The sequence below is a fragment of the Hypanus sabinus genome, chromosome 31 (assembly GCF_030144855.1).
Source record: "Hypanus sabinus isolate sHypSab1 chromosome 31, sHypSab1.hap1, whole genome shotgun sequence".
Classification (NCBI taxonomy): Eukaryota; Metazoa; Chordata; class Chondrichthyes; order Myliobatiformes; family Dasyatidae; genus Hypanus; species Hypanus sabinus.
Genome location: NC_082736.1, coordinates 3,605,294 through 3,622,033, shown reverse-complemented (window position 1 = coordinate 3,622,033; position 16,740 = coordinate 3,605,294). Strand labels below are relative to the sequence as shown.

The following is a 16,740-nucleotide window of genomic DNA, read 5'->3' as shown; positions in this document are numbered from 1 at the left end:
CACATCCACTCCATCTGTGTCCTCTGGTCCTAGACTCCCCCACTATAGGAAACATCCTCTCCACATCCACTCTATCTGTGTCCTCTGGTCCTAGACTCCCCCACTACAGGAAACATCCTCTCCACATCCACTCTATCTGTGTCCTCTGGTCCTAGACTCCCCCACTACAGGAAACATCCTCTCCACATCCACTCTATCTGTGTCCTCTGGTCCTAGACTCCCCCACTACAGGAAACATCCTCTCCACATCCACTCTATCTGTGTCCTCTGGTCCTAGACTCCCCCACTATAGGAAACATCCTCTCCACATCCACTCCCACTGTGTCCCCTGGTCCTAGACTCCCCCACTATAGGAAACATCCTCTCCACATCCACTCTATCTGTGTCCTCTTGTCCTAGACTCCCCCACGATAGGAAACATCCTCCCCACATCCACTCTATCTGTGTGCTCTGGTCCTAGACTCCCCCACTACAGGAAACATCCTCTCCACATCCACTCTATCTGTGTCCTCTGGTCCTAGACTCCCCCACTATAGGAAACATCCTCTCCACATCCACTCCATCTGTGTCCTCTGGTCCTAGACTCCCCCAATATAGGAAACATCCTATCCACATCCACTCTATCTGTGTCCTCTGGTCCTAGACTCCCCCACTATAGGAAACATCCTCTCCACATCCACTCTATCTGTGTCCTCTGGTCCTAGACTCCCCCACTATAGGAAACATCCTCTCCACATCCACTCTATCTGTGTCCTCTGGTCCTAGACTCCCCCACTATAGGAAATATCCTCTCCACATCCACTCTATCTGTGTCCTCTGTTCCTAGACTCCCCCACTATAGGAAACATCCTCTCCACATCCACTCTATCTGTGTCCTCTGGTCCTAGACTCCCCCACTATAGGAAACATCCTCTCCACATCCACTCTATCTGAGACCTCTGGTCCTAGACTCACCCACTATAGGAAACATCCTCTCCACATCCACTCTGTCTGTGTCCTCTGGTCCTAGACTCCCCCACTATAGGAAACATCCCTTCCACATCCACTCTATCTGTGTCCTCAGGTCCTAGACTCCCCCACTATAGGAAACATCCTCTCCACATCCACTCTATCTGTGTCCTCTGGTCCTAGACTCCCCCACTATAGGAAACTTCCTCTCCACATCCACTCTATCTGTGTCCTCTGGTCCTAGATTCCCCCACTATAGGAAACATCCTCTCCACATCCACTCTATCTGTGTCCTCTGGTCCTAGACTCCCCCACTATAGGAAACATCCTCTCCACATCCACTCTATCTGTGCCCTCTGGTCCTATGCTCCTCCATTATAGGAAACATCCTCCCCACATCCACTGTATCTGTGTCCTCTGGTCCTAGACTCCCCCAATATAGGAAACATGCTCTCCACATCCACTCTATCCGTGTCCTCTGGTCCTTGACGCCCCCACTATAGGAAACATCCTCTCCACATCCACTCTATCTGTGTCCTCTGGTCCTAGACTCCCCCACTATAGGAAACATCCTCTCCACATCCACTCTTTCTGTGTCCTCTGGTCCTAGACTCCCCCACTATAGGAAACATCCTCTCCACATCCACTCTATCTGTGTCCTCTGGTCCTAGTCTCCCCCACCATAGGAAACATGCTCTCCACATCCACTCTATCTGTGTCCTCTGGTCCTAGACTCTCCCACTACAGGAAACATCCTCTCCACATCCACTCTATCTGTGTCCTGTGGTCCTAGACTCCCTAATATAGGAAACATTCCCCCCCCCCCCCCGCACGTCCACTCTCTGCCAGGGGATCCCAACTTTTTTAATGCCATGGGCCCGTACATTTAAATGAGTGGACTATGGACCCCAGGTTGTGAACCCCTGATCTGAGCCCTTCAGTATTCGATAGGTTTCCATATGAGTCCCCCTACTTCCTCACAGTTCCTGCAGCCGTCACACCCTCCCCAGATTTTATCGCCGAGTTTCTCTGCTCAGGCAGGTACCGCGACTCTTTCACCATAAATACTCGAGCTTTCTCGTGGCCTCCCTGTGGTTCAGTGAAGTACGCCTGTTTTCCCCGTGCCTTGGAGTGTCACTGTTAGCCAAGTTCAGAGTAACCGGTTGTGCATGGGGCAGAAGGCGGACGTCCCATCACGTTTTGTAACTGGTTCTGCGGGGTGTGGCATGGCGTACCTTCAGGCGGGGAGGGTTGGCGTGTTCAGACTCAGCACATTGTTGCTGCGCCCACGTTGGGCGTGTGTGCCGTCAATATCTGTCACCGTACCGAGGCAGATGCAAACACATTCTTGCTCTTAGTGACGTGTAGTTGAGCAGGGCTTCCTGTGCCAAGAAAGAAGGTGGAAGATCAGGAGATACAGGAGCAGATGCAGCCCATTAAATCATGGCTGTTATTTTTCGCTCCATTCTCCTGCCTTCTCCCCGTAATCTTTACTCCTTTTACCAAGCATGAACTGATCAATCCCTGCCTTAAGTACAACCAATTCCACCGATTCACCAAATTTTGGCTAAAGAAATTCCTGCACTTCTCCGTTCTAAAGGAAGATCCTCACAAACTGAGATTGTGTCGTCTGCTCTCAGCCTCCCCCACTATAGGAAACATCCTCTCCATATCCACTCTATCTGTGTCCTCTGCTCTCAGCCTCCCCCACTATAGGAAACATCCTCTCCACATCCACTCTATCTGTGTCCTCTGGTCCTAGACTCCCCCACTATAGGAAACATCCTCTCCACATCCACTCTATCTGTGTCCTCTGGTCCTAGACTCCCCACTATAGGAAACATCCTCTCCACATCCACTGTATTAATTCCTTTCAATATTCGACAGCCTTCAATGCCCCCCCCCCCCCCCCCCACCATTCCTCTATTCTCCAGCGAGTACAGGCCGTATGTGAAGGGGATATTTCGTACAGTGAGGGCGGCACCGCGGGAGGGAGAGGGGGAATCTGGGGTGGGCGGCACAGGTCCAGGTAGGAGAGGACAGCGTTTGAAGGTGAGAGTGGAACAGTTGATAGAGGGGAAGGGGCATCTTCATGCTGAGACAGTTACTGAGCTTCCGGAGGAAGTGGTCAAGGCAGGGTCCATAAACAACATTTAAAAGGCACTTTGGACTGCTGTGTCAGAATCGGAGTGAGGTTTAATACCACGAACAGACGTTGTGAAATCTGTTGTCACGTGGCAGCAGTACATTGTAATACAAGATAAAAATACCTGTAAGCTGCTGTAAGTATATATGTATTTCAAAAGTTAAATAAATTGTGGAAAAAGAATTTTTAAAAAAGTGTTCATGGGTTTAGTGTCCATTCAGAAATCTGTTGGCAGAGGGGGAGAAGCTGTTCCTGAATCGTTGAGTGTGTGTCTTCAGGCTCCTGTACCTCCTCCCTGATGGCAGAGGGGAAGAAGCTGTTCCTGAATCGCTGAGTGTGTGTCTTCAGGCTCCTGTACCTCCTCCCTGATGGCAGAGGGGAAGAAGCTGTTCCTGAATCATTGAGTGTGTGTCTTCAGGCTCCTGTACCTCCTCCCTGATGGCAGAGGGGAAGAAGCTGTTCCTGAATCGCTGAGCGTGTGTCTTCAGGCTCCTGCACCTCCTCCCTGATGGCAGAGGGGAAGAAGCTGTTCCTGAATCGCTGAGCGTGTGTCTTCAGGCTCCTGTACCTCCTCCCTGATGGCAGAGGGGGAGAAGCTGTTCCTGAATCGCTGAGCGTGTGTCTTCAGGCTCCTGTACCTCTTCCCTGATGGCAGAGGGGGAGAAGCTGTTCCTGAATCGCTGAGCGTGTGTCTTCAGGCTCCTGTACCTCCTCCCTGATGGCAGAGGGGGAGAAGCTGTTCCTGAATCGCTGAGCGTGTGTCTTCAGGCTCCTGTACCTCTTCCCTGATGGCAGAGGGGGAGAAGCTGTTCCTGAATCGCTGAGTGTGTGTCTTCAGGCTCCTGTACCTCTTCCCTGATGGCAGAGGGGGAGAAGCTGTTCCTGAATCACTGAGTGTGTGTCTTCAGGCTCCTGTACCTCCTCCCTGATGGCGGAGGGGAAGAAGCTGTTCCTGAATCGTTGAGTGTGTGTCTTCAGGCTCCTGTACCTCCTCCCTGAAGGCAGTGGGGAAGAAGCTGTTCCTGAATCGTTGAGTGTGTGTCTTCAAGCTCCTGTACCTCCTCCCTGATGGCAGAGGGGGAGAAGCTGTTCCTGAATCGTTGAGTGTGTGTCTTCAGGCTCCTGTACCTCCTCCCTGATGGCAGAGGGGAAGAAGCTGTTCCTGAATCGTTGAGTGTGTGTCTTCAAGCTCCTGTACCTCCTCCCTGATGGCAGAGGGGAAGAAGCTGTTCCTGAATCGTTGAGTGTGTGTCTTCAGGCTTCTCTACCACCTCCCTGATGGTAGCAGTGAGAAGGGGGCATGTCATGCGTGATGGGGGTCCTTAATGATGTATGCTGCCTTTTTGAGGCGTCGCTGGATGTTGGGGAGGCTCGTTCCCATGATGGAGTTGAAAGACCTTACGAGCTTACATCTTTCTGCAGCTGACTTTGATCCCGGGTGGTGACTCCCCCTGCCCCCCCACATCCCAGAATGTGATGGAGCCAGTTAGAAATCTCTCCGTGACACATGTCTAGAGTGTGCCTGTCAGTGCCTTTGGTGATGTCCCAAATCCCCTCAAACAATTGAAGTCTAGCCTCCGTCTGTGTCAGTGCATCGATACGTTGGGCGCAGGATCGATCTTGATACCATGGAACCTGAAATCGCTCACTCTCTCCTCTCAGAAACGTAGAAAACCTGCAGCACAATACAGGCCCTTCAGCCCACAGAGTTGTGTCGAACATGCCCCTACCTCAGAAATTACTAGGCTTACCTATAGCCCTCTTATTTTTCTAAGCTCCATGTCCCTATCTAAAAGCCTGTTAAAAGACCCCATCGTATCCGCCTCCACCATCGTTGCCGGCAGCCCATTCCACACACTCACCACTCTCTGAGTACCCCTGACATCACAAGTGAAGACACTTTTTAATGTCATTTCGACCATAACTGTACACAATAACAACGAGACAACGTTTTGCAGGACCATGGTGCTACATGAAACAATACAAAAACTACATTGAACTGATGAACTCAGAGAGACATTCTGTAATGATCAATAAACCGATTGTTTGGAATCAAATGACCTTGCCTGGTGTCTCAGGGCTGGGTGTGTCTGTACCCACCCCTGACACTCCTTCTCTGCACCCTGTCCCACCCCCCTCCCACGGCGCTCCACCCTCACCATTCCCAACATCCTTTGCTCCCGCCAGATTTACAAACTCGCTCTTCGTTCTACCTGGACAGGTACAGTACTGTGTAAAAGTGTCAGGCACCCCAACGATGTAGATGTGGCTCAGACTTTTACACAGTGAATTAAGAGGGAGATCAGCGAGGTAGTGTTCAAGGGTTTGGAGATGTGATGGCGGAGGGGAGGGAGCTGAGCTCACACCCAGACAAATGAGTGAACACACACGGGCGTTACCCCCAGGGCAGGGGAAGCACCGGTGAGGGGGGAGAGGTTTAGTGGAGTGTGACGGCTATGACATTCACCTCACCTTGATCGGGGGCTAATATTTCCACAGAAGTGGTTTGCCATTGCCTTCTGGGCAGGCAGCCCCAGCCATTATCCATATCCTTCAGAGATCGTCTGCCTGCCTGGCATCAGTGGTCGCATAACTGTGGGTGAGACTGCTGCGACGCTGGAGCGGGAAGGTATGGGGGAGGTACCCACTGTGCAGTGTAGGTTACAGGGGCAGCCACCTTATACACCACCTGAGGAGGACAGTGGGAGATCTGTCTGCAGTGAGGGGTTGGAGGGGGATTCATTTGACAGCGAGACAATGGACATCCTCACCCCTCCAGAGAAGTCCCCATTGATACCTGTGGAGGAGATCAGAGAGTTTATTCACTCCTCCGTTGGTGCAAAGCATCGGCCTAAACTAGCCTCGCTTCGCTGGCCCAGCATGCCGAGGCTGGTGAAGTCCCTGAGGGTCATCCTCAGACGGAAGGGGAAGGGGAAGAGGAATGCTGTGTCAGGGAATGACAGGCGGCAGCTGAAATCCTTCCTGGATGACCTGGTGCGGGACATCAGGATGAAAAGCAGCCTCGCTCCTTCGGGAGATGGTGGGTCACAGGTGAGCGATGGTAGCAGTTGGGCCCGGAAAGCAAAGGATATTCTCGGTTTTCTTCGGGAGAGTGCGGCCGAGGGCGCCATCGCTCTCAGTGGGAAGGGGACTGGTGCTGAGGCCTAGTGTGCTCCCGACATGAAGCTCACCATAGCTAGTCTCAATGTAAACGGTAGCAGGGGCTCTCCCCGCAGGTATAACAATCTCTCAGTCCTCAGGGACGGGAGATACGCGGTGAGTTTCCTGCAGGAAACCCATACCACCCCGGGGGACGAGTCCGCTTGGCTCCTGGAGTGGCAGGGCGGGGTCTACATGAGTCACCTTAGCTCCAACTCTAGTGGGGTGGCGATCCTGTTGCCCCAACCTTCCGGCCAGAAATCGTAGGAGTCCAAGATGTTGTGCCCGGCCGTCTGCTCCACCTGGCTGTGCGCCTGGATGGTGTACCGTTACATTTTATCAACGTGTACGCTCCGAGGCGCGGGGTGATGCAGACGCGCCTATTCTGTCAGCTGTCCACCTTGCTGAGTTCCATCGACCCGGGGGACTGCGTCGTCCTCGGGGGAGACTTCAACTGTACCCTCGAGGTGGAGGACCGCTCGGGCCTCCAACGCGACCCGGCATCAGCGAAAAAGTTAAAGGAGCTAGTCGGCTCCTTTGACTTGGTGGACAGCTGGCGGAATCTTCACCCTGACTCTAGCGCCTTCTCCAGAAGATCGAGAGAGGGGGGTTCCCGGATAGACCGCCTCTACATCTCTCGGGCTTATGTCTCCCGCGTGTCGGCTTCCTCCATGCGGCCGGTGTCGTGCTCGGATCATCACCTTGTGTGGATGGAATATACTCCTCTGCACCCTCGGATGGGGTCTGGGTATTGGCACTTTAACAACCGGCTGCTGGAGGACAGCCGATTCCGGGATTCATTCCGAGTGTTCTGGGCCACCTGGAGAGGGAGACGGAGAGAGTTTGGCTCCCTACGGCTGTGGTGGGATGTGGGCAAGGCCCACATCCGGTTTTTATGTCGGGAGTACACTAGGGGGTCGACAAAGAGGCGGGACTCTGAGATTGAGCGGCTTGAGAGAGCGTTGCTTGACCTGGAGACCCGTCTTGGTTCAACCGGTGGAGACCATCAAACGTGGCAGGAATACCAGGAGAAGAAGGACGCACTCAGGAATCTACAGCTTCAGCAGTCCCGAGGTGCGTATGTGAGGTCGCGGATCCAAATGCTGCAAGATTTGGACCGCGGCTCACCCTTCTTCTACTCGTTGGAGAAGTGGCGGGGAGTTCAAAAGCAGCTGGTGGAGCTATTGGCTGCTGATGGCTCCTCCATCACGGATCCTGACGAAATTACCGAAGAAGTCCGCACTTTCTATCAGTCCTTATTCTCACTGGATCCGTCAAATGCGGGGGCGTGCAGTGAGGTCTGGGAAGATTTGCCAAAGGTCAGCCCTGATGACGCAGCGCGTCTGGACGCCTCCCTGACTGGGGAGGAGCTGTCTGCTGCCCTTCGGCAACTCTGGAGGGGTAAATCCCCTGGCTTAGATGGTCTGAGTGTGGAGTTTTATCAGGCTTTTTGGGATGTCCTGGGGGTCGATTACAGCCTTGTTCTAGGGGAGAGCCTAGCCACCGGGGAATTGCCCCTCTCATGGCGGAGAGCTGTCGTGGTCCTGCTGCCCAAGAAGGGAGACCTTCGCCTGCTAAAGAACTGGCGCCCGGTCTCCCTCTTGTGCGCGGACTACAAGATCTTCGCCCGGGCAATGGCCAACCGTCTTGGTTCAGTACTGAGACAGGTGATTCTTCCTGACCAATCTTACACAGTCCCGGGCCGCTCCATCCAGGACAATGTCCACCTAGTACGGGACCTGATCCACCTGCACCAGGAGACTGGGACCCCGGCAGCGTTTCTTTCTCTTGACCAGGAGAATGCGTTTGACCGGGTAGACCACAGTTTCCTGGTGGGCACTCTGCAGGCCTTTGGGCTCGGACCACACTTTGTGGCCCGAGTTCGGCTCCTCTACTCTGCCGCAGAGTGCCTTGTTAAGGTCAATGGATCACTGGCAGCGCCCATTCCCTTCAGGAGAGGAGTACGTCAGGGATGCCCCATGTCCGGTCAATTGTATGCGATCTGTGTCGAGCCATTCCTGAGCCTCCTACGGCGAAGACTGACAGGTCTGGTTCTGCGTGAACCGGACATGGAGGTCGTCCTCTCGGCCTACGCCGATGATGTACTCCTCATGATGACAGATCCCAATGACCTGCGGAGGATGCGCGAGTGCCAAGATGTTTTCTCGGCAGCATCCTCCGCCAGGATCAACTGGGCGAAATGTTCCGGGCTCTTAGTGGGTCAGTGGCAGGTGGACTCCCTGCCGGAGGAGATGAGAACTTTTGAGTGGAGTACTAGGCGTCTCCTCTATCTGGGAGTCTACCTGAGTCCTTCTGGGGAGACCTGGCTGGCGAACTGGCAGGACCTGGAGATGAAAGTCGTGGCCCGGCTGGGGCGCTGGTCAGGCCTTCTCAGGGTGCTTTCCTATCAAGGCAGGGTGGTGGTCATAAACCAGCTGGTGGCCTCCATGTTGTGGTATCGGATGGTCACCTTGGCCCCTCCTGCCCCGTTTGTTGCAAGACTGCAGAGGAAATTAGTGGACTTCTTCTGGGGCAACAGGAAACACTGGGTCTCTGCAGCGGTCTTGAGTCTCCCAGTGGGAGAGGGCGGACAGTCGCTGGTGTGCGTCCGAACGCAGCTGGCGGCTCTCCGCCTCAGGACTCTGCAGAGATTCCTGTACGCCGAGCAGCCTCCCAGGTGGCACGTGTTGGCGACTTTCTTCCTCCGGAGGGGCTGCTGTCTTCATGAAGACATGCGGCTACCACCGGCGGGTGTCAGCCGTACTGCTTTGCGGAGTCTGCCCGGCTTCTATCAGGACCTACTGAGAGTCTGGAACATGGTCGCCTCAGGCCGGGAATCCCCTCCCCAGGCAGAGGGCGGGGTCCTGGCCGGCCCTTGCCCTACCTCAGTGGCTGTCGGTGCGGTTCAGTTGTGTGGACCGACTCAGGCCGAGCTGCTGGTCGGGCCCAGACCCCGCAATCTTCTCCGGGAGCCGTGTCCACACAACTTGAGCCGTCTCTCATCGATACCCATTCAGGGATGCAAGTAGGAGGTATCTGTACGGGCTGCTACTCCACATCCTCCACTTCCTTGCCCTTGTACACCGTCCCGACACGCCATGGCGGTCAGTCCTTCCACCCAGAGGTGAGGAGGGTCCCCACTGGAAGTCCCTTTACGCCGGGGTTCTTCCCATGCACCTGGGGGATCTCGGCTGGAGGGTACTGCATAGGGCAGTGCCCTGCAATAAGTTTTTCAGTTTGTACATGGACTTCCCACCCACATGCCACTTCTGCGGGCTGGAGGAGACCGTGTACCACATGTACATGGAGTGTGTGAGGCTGCAGCCTCTTTTTGCATATTTGCGTGGGCTGCTTCTCGCCTTCTGGCTGCATTTTAGTCCCACCCTGTTTATATATGGTCATCCAGTAAGGAAGGGGGCATGGAGGGATGAGGATGTCCTAGTCAACTTGCTCCTGGGGCTGGCGAAATCCGCCATCCGTGGGTCTTGGAAACGGGTGGCGAGAGAATCTCCCCGGGCAGACTGCCTGGCAATGTTTAGGGGGTATGTTCGTGCCCGGGTAACTATTGAAAAGGAACATGCGCAGTCCACAACGGCCTTGGAGGAGTTTCGAGACCGTTGGGCTCCGCGGGGTGTAAATGCTATCGTGGATAGGGATGGCAACATTCTGGTGTAATGTCTATTGTCTATTTGTAGTGCAGTAATTGTGTTTGCCACTGTTTTGTATATATTGTATCGCACCGAAATTTGTAATAAAGGATTTTGTAATATATATAAAAAAAAGGGGTCAGACACAGAGTGAATCTCCCTCCACACCGTCCCATCACACACTCCCGGGGTCAGACACAGAGTGAATCTCCCTCCACGCCGTCCCATTACACACACCCGGGGTCAGACAGAGAGTGAATCTCCCTCCACACCGTCCCATCACACACTCCCGGCGTCAGTCACAGAGTGAAGCTCCCTCCACACCGTCCCATTACACACTCCCGGGGTCAGTCACAGAGTGAAGCTCCCTCCACACCGTCCCAACACACACTCCTGGGGTCAGACACAGAGTGAATCTCCCTCCACACCGTCCCATCACACACTCCCGGGGTCAGACACAGAGTGAATCTCCCTCCACACCGTCCCATCACACACTCCCGGGGTCAGACACAGAGTGAATCTCCCTCCACACCGTTCCATCACACACTCCCGGTGTCAGACACAGAGTGAATCTCCCTTCACACCATCCCATCACACACTCCCGGGGTCAGACACAGAGTGAATCTCCCTCCACACCGTCCCATCACACACTCCCGGGGTCAGACACAGAGTGAATCTCCATCCACACCATCCCATCACACACTCCCAGGGTCAGAGACAGAGTGAATCTCCCTCCACACCGTCCCATCACACACTCCCGGGGTCAGACACAGAGTGACCCTCCCTTCACACCATCCCATCACACACTCCCGGGGTCAGACACAGAGTGACCCTTCCTCCACACCGTCCCATCACACACTCCCAGGGTCAGACACAGAGTGACCCTCCCTCCACACCGTCCCATCACACACTCCCGGGGTCAGACACAGAGTGACCCTCCCTCCCCACCGTCCCATCACACACTCCCGGGGTCAGACACAGAGTGAATCTCCCTCCACGCCGTCCCATTACACACTCCCGGGGTCAGACACAGAGTGACCCTCCCTCCACACCGTCCCATCACACACTCCCGGGGTCAGACACAGAGTGAATCTCCCTCCACGCCGTCCCATTACACACACCCGGGGTCAGACAGAGAGTGACCCTCCCTCCACACCGTTTCATCACAAACTCCCGGGGTCAGACACAGAGTGAATCTCCCTCCATGCTGTCCCATCACACACTTACAGACTGTGAGTTTGCAATGGGAAGCTGGGTAAAAGGAATGATGGGTGATGTTTGCAAGGAATAGGGGGGTGTGCGAATCCAGAAATGACAGAATTCATCGTTCACAACACGTAGAATATGTGGTGATATTGCACATAAGATGAGTGTATTGCAATCAAAGGCGACACTGGTTTGATTGGGTCTAATGTGTTTTGGGGGAGTGTTTGTGAGGGAGAGAGAGAGACCCTGTGTACAGTGTGGACACTGTTGAGAGTTATTATGAATGGCTCCCTTTCCCCTTCAGATCTCCCTCAACATTTTCCGGACCCTTCCGCCGAGCGACAATCCAGAGTTCGACCCAGAAGAGGATGAGCCAAACCTCGAACCTTCTTGGCCCCACTTACAGGTCAGTAGGCCTTAGGCCTTGGGAGTTTTATTGGGCATGACCCAGCCGATTCTCTCGCCACTTCACTCGGACCACTCTCCCCACTTCACCAGGCGCCCTCCCTCCCCTTCACCTCGGTCTGTTCCCCCTCCCCTTCACCTCGGTCTGTTCCCCCTCCCCTTCACCTCGGTTTTTTCCCCCTCCCTCCCCTTCACCTCGGCCCCCTCCCTCCCCTTCACCTCGGTCTGTTCCCCCTCCCCTTCACCTCGGTCTGTTCTCCCTCCCCTTCACCTCGGTCTGTTCCCCCTCCCCTTCACCTCGGTCTGTTCCCCGTCCCCTTCACCTCGGTCTGTTCCCCCTCCCCTTCACCTCGGTCTGTTCCCCCTCCCCTTCACCTCGGTCTGTTCCCCCTCCCCTTCACCTCGGTCTGTTCCCCCTCCCCTTCACCTCGGTCTGTTCCCCCTCCCCTTCACCTCGGTCTGTTCCCCCTCCTCTTCACCTCGGTCTGTTCCCCCTCCCCTTCACCTCGGTCTGTTCCCCCTCCCCTTCACCTCGGTCTGTTCTCTCTCCCTCCCCTTCACCTCGGTCTGTTCCCCCTCCCCTTCACCTCGGTCTGTTCCCCCTCCCCTTCACCTCGGTCTGTTCCCCCTCCCTCCCCTTCACCTCGGTCTGTTCCCCCTCCCCTTCACCTCGGTCTGTTCCCCCTCCCCTTCACCTCGGTCTGTTCCCCCTCCCCTTCACCTCGGTCTGTTCCCCCTCCTCTTCACCTCGGTCTGTTCCCCCTCCCCTTCACCTCGGTCTGTTCCCCCTCCCCTTCACCTTCGCCCCCTCCCTCCCCTTCACCTCGGTCTGTTCCCCCTCCCCTTCACCTCGGTCTGTTCTCCCTCCCCTTCACCTCGGTCTGTTCCCCCTCCCCTTCACCTCGGTCTGTTCCCCCTCCCCTTCACCTCGGTCTGTTCCCCCTCCTCTTCACCTCGGTCTGTTCCCCCTCCCCTTCACCTCGGTCTGTTCCCCCTCCCCTTCACCTTCGCCCCCTCCCTCCCCTTCACCTCGGTCTGTTCCCCCTCCCCTTCACCTCGGTCTGTTCTCCCTCCCCTTCACCTCGGTCTGTTCCCCCTCCCCTTCACCTCGGTCTGTTCCCCCTCCCCTTCACCTCGGTCTGTTCCCCCTCCCCTTCACCTCGGTCTGTTCCCCATCCCCTTCACCTCGGTCTGTTCCCCCTCACCTTCACCTCGGTCTGTTCCCCCTCCCCTTCACCTCGGTCTGTTCCCCCTCCCCTTCACCTCGGTCTGTTCCCCCTCCCCTTCACCTCGGTCTGTTCCCCCTCCCCTTCACCTCGGTCTGTTCCCCCTCCCCTTCACCTCGGTCTGTTCCCCCTCCTCTTCACCTCGGTCTGTTCCCCCTCCCCTTCACCTCGGTCTGTTCCCCCTCCCCTTCACCTTCGCCCCCTCCCTCCCCTTCACCTCGGTCTGTTCCCCCTCCCCTTCACCTCGGTCTGTTCTCCCTCCCCTTCACCTCGGTCTGTTCCCCCTCCCCTTCACCTCGGTCTGTTCCCCCTCCCCTTCACCTCGGTCTGTTCCCCCTCCTCTTCACCTCGGTCTGTTCCCCCTCCCCTTCACCTCGGTCTGTTCCCCCTCCCCTTCACCTTCGCCCCCTCCCTCCCCTTCACCTCGGTCTGTTCCCCCTCCCCTTCACCTCGGTCTGTTCTCCCTCCCCTTCACCTCGGTCTGTTCCCCCTCCCCTTCACCTCGGTCTGTTCCCCCTCCCCTTCACCTCGGTCTGTTCCCCCTCCCCTTCACCTCGGTCTGTTCCCCCTCCCCTTCACCTCGGTCTGTTCCCCCTCCCTCCCCTTCACCTCGGTCTGTTCCCCCTCCCCTTCACCTCGGTCTGTTCCCCCTCCCCTTCACCTCGGTCTGTTCCCCCTCCCCTTCACCTCGGTCTGTTCCCCCTCCCCTTCACCTCGGTCTGTTCCCCCTCCCCTTCACCTCGGTCTGTTCTCCCTCCCCTTCACCTCGGTCTGTTCTCCCTCCCTCCCCTTCACCTCGGTCTGTTCCCCCTCCCCTTCACCTCGGTCTGTTCCCCCTCCCCTTCACCTCGGTCTGTTCCCCCTCCCCTTCACCTCGGTCTGTTCCCCCTCCCCTTCACCTCGGTCTGTTCCCCCTCCCCTTCACCTCGGTCTGTTCCCTCTCCCCTTCACCTCGGTCTGTTCTCCCTCCCCTTCACCTCGGTCTGTTCTCCCTCCCCTTCACCTCGGTCTGTTCCCCCTCCCTCCCCTTCACCTCGGTCTGTTCCCCCTCCCCTTCACCTCGGTCTGTTCCCCCTCCCCTTCACCTCGGTCTGTTCCCCCTCCCCTTCACCTCGGTCTGTTCCCCCTCCCCTTCACCTCGGTCTGTTCTCCCTCCCCTTCACCTCGGTCTGTTCCCCCTCCCCTTCACCTCGGTCTGTTCTCCCTCCCCTTCACCTCGGTCTGTTCTCTCTCCCCTTCACCTCGGTCTGTTCCCCCTCCCCTTCACCTCGGTCTGTTCTCCCTCCCCTTCACCTCGGTCTGTTCTCCCTCTCCTTCACCTCGGTCTGTTCTCCCTCCCCTTCACCTCGGTCTGTTCCCCCTCCCCTTCACCTCGGTCTGTTCCCCCTCCCCTTCACCTCGGTCTGTTCTCCCTCCCCTTCACCTCGGTCTGTTCCCCCTCCCCTTCACCTCGGTCTGTTCCCCTCCCCTTCACCTCGGTCTGTTCCCCTCCCCTTCACCTCGGTCTGTTCCCCCTCCCTCCCCTTCACCTCGGTCTGTTCCCCCTCACCTTCACCTCGGTCTGTTCCCCCTCCCCTTCACCTCGGTCTGTTCCCCCTCCCCTTCACCTCGGTCTGTTCCCCCTCCCTCCCCTTCACCTCGGTCTGTTCTCCCTCCCCTTCACCTCGGTCTGTTCCCCCTCACCTTCACCTCGGTCTGTTCCCCCTCCTCTTCACCTCGGTCTGTTCCCCCTCCCCTTCACCTCGGTCTGTTCCCCCTCCCCTTCACCTCGGTCTGTTCCCCCTCCCCTTCACCTCGGTCTGTTCTCCCTCCCCTTCTCCTCGGTCTGTTCTCCCTCCCCTTCTCCTCGGTCTGTTCCCCCTCCCCTTCACCTCGGTCTGTTCTCCCTCCCCTTCACCTCGGTCTGTTCTCCCTCCCCTTCTCCTCGGTCTGTTCCCCCTCCCCTTCACCTTCGCCCCCTCCCTCCCTTTCACCTCGGTCCCCTCCCTCCCCTTCGCCTCGGTCTGTTCCCCCTCCCCTTCACCTCGGTCTGTTCCCCCTCCCCTTCACCTCGGTCTGTTCCCCCTCCCCTTCACCTCGGTCTGTTCCCCCTCCCCTTCACCTCGGTCTGTTCCCCCTCACCTTCACCTCGGTCTGTTCCCCCTCCCCTTCACCTCGGTCTGTTCCCCCTCCCCTTCACCTCGGTCTGTTCCCCCTCCCCTTCACCTCGGTCTGTTCCCACTCCCCTTCACCTCGGTCTGTTCCCCCTCCCCTTCACCTCGGTCTGTTCTCCCTCCCCTTCACCTCGGTCTGTTCTCCCTCCCCTTCACCTCGGTCTGTTCCCCCTCCCCTTCACCTCGGTCTGTTCCCCCTCCCCTTCACCTCGGTCTGTTCCCCCTCCCCTTCACCTCGGTCTGTTCCCCCTCCCTCCCCTTCACCTCGGTCTGTTCCCCCTCCCCTTCACCTCGGTCTGTTCCCCCTCCCCTTCACCTCGGTCTGTTCTCCCTCCCCTTCACCTCGGTCTGTTCTCCCTCCCTCCCCTTCACCTCGGTCTGTTCCCCCTCCCCTTCACCTCGGTCTGTTCTCCCTCCCCTTCTCCTCGGTCTGTTCCCCCTCCCCTTCACCTTCGCCCCCTCCCTCCCTTTCACCTCGGTCCCCTCCCTCCCCTTCGCCTCGGTCTGTTCCCCCTCCCCTTCACCTCGGTCTGTTCCCCCTCCCCTTCACCTCGGTCTGTTCCCCCTCCCTCCCCTTCACCTCGGTCTGTTCCCCCTCCCCTTCTCCTCGGTCTGTTCCCCCTCCCCTTCACCTTCGCCCCCTCCCTCCCTTTCACCTCGGTCCCCTCCCTCCCCTTCGCCTCGGTCTGTTCCCCCTCCCCTTCACCTCGGTCTGTTCCCCCTCCCCTTCACCTCGGTCTGTTCCCCCTCCCTCCCCTTCACCCCGGTCTGTTCCCCCTCCCCTTCACCTCGGTCTGTTCCCCCTCCCCTTCACCTCGGTCTGTTCCCCCTCCCCTTCGCCTCGGTCTGTTCCCCCTCCCCTTCGCCTCGGTCTGTTCCCTCTCCCCTTCACCTCGGTCTGTTCTCCCTCCCCTTCACCTCGGTCTGTTCTCCCTCCCTCCCCTTCACCTCGGTCTGTTCCCCCTCCCCTTCACCTCGGTCTGTTCCCCCTCCCCTTCACCTCGGTCTGTTCTCCCTCCCCTTCACCTCGGTCTGTTCCCCCTCCCCTTCACCTCGGTCTGTTCTCCCTCCCCTTCACCTCGGTCTGTTCTCCCTCCCCTTCACCTCGGTCTGTTCTCCCTCCCCTTCACCTCGGTCTGTTCCCCCTCCCCTTCACCTCGGTCTGTTCTCCCTCCCCTTCACCTCGGTCTGTTCTCCCTCCTCGGTCCCCTCCCTCCCCTTCACCTCGTTCAGTTCTCCCTCCCCTTCACCTCGGTCTGTTCCCCCTCCCCTTCACCTCGGCCCCCTCCCTCCCCTTCACCTCGGTCTGTTCTCCCTCCTCTTTACCTCGGTCTGTTCCCCCTCCCCTTCACCTCGGCCCCCTCCCTCCCTTTCACCTCGGTCTGTTCTCCCTCCCCTTCACCTCGGCCCCCTCCCTCCCTTTCACCTCGGTCCCCTCCCTCCCTTTCACCTCGGTCCCCTCCCTCCCCTTCACCTCGGTCCCCTCCCTCCCCTTCACCTCGGTCCCCTCCCTCCCCTTCACCTCGGTCTGTTCTCCCTCCCCTTCACCTCGGCCCCCTCCCTCCCTTTCACCTCGGTCCCCTCCCTCCCTTTCACCTCGGTCCCCTCCCTCCCCTTCACCTCGGTCTGTTCCCCCTCCCCTCGGTCTGTTCCCCCTCCCCTTCTCCTTGGCCCCCTCCCTCCCCTTCACCTTGGTCTGTTCCCCCTCCTCTTCACCTCGGTCTGTTCCCCCTCCCCTTCACCTCGGTCTGTTCCCCCTCCCCTTCACCTCGGTCTGTTCCCTCTCCCCTTCACCTCGGTCTGTTCTCCCTCCCTCCCCTTCACCTCGGTCTGTTCCCCCTCCCCTTCAC

The 16,740-nt window shown here is 57.6% G+C and overlaps 1 protein-coding gene across 1 annotated transcript in view; it reads left to right on the top strand.

Annotated features, from left to right (window-relative positions):
- The window catches only part of ppp2r5b (protein phosphatase 2, regulatory subunit B', beta), a 118,284-nt gene that overhangs the window by 60,880 nt on the left and 40,664 nt on the right, over positions 1-16,740 (top strand). Inside the window, exon 3 of the mRNA XM_059954823.1 lies at positions 11,411-11,512. Coding sequence (XP_059810806.1) covers positions 11,411-11,512 — 102 coding nt within the window. The remainder of the gene's footprint in view (positions 1-11,410; positions 11,513-16,740) is intronic.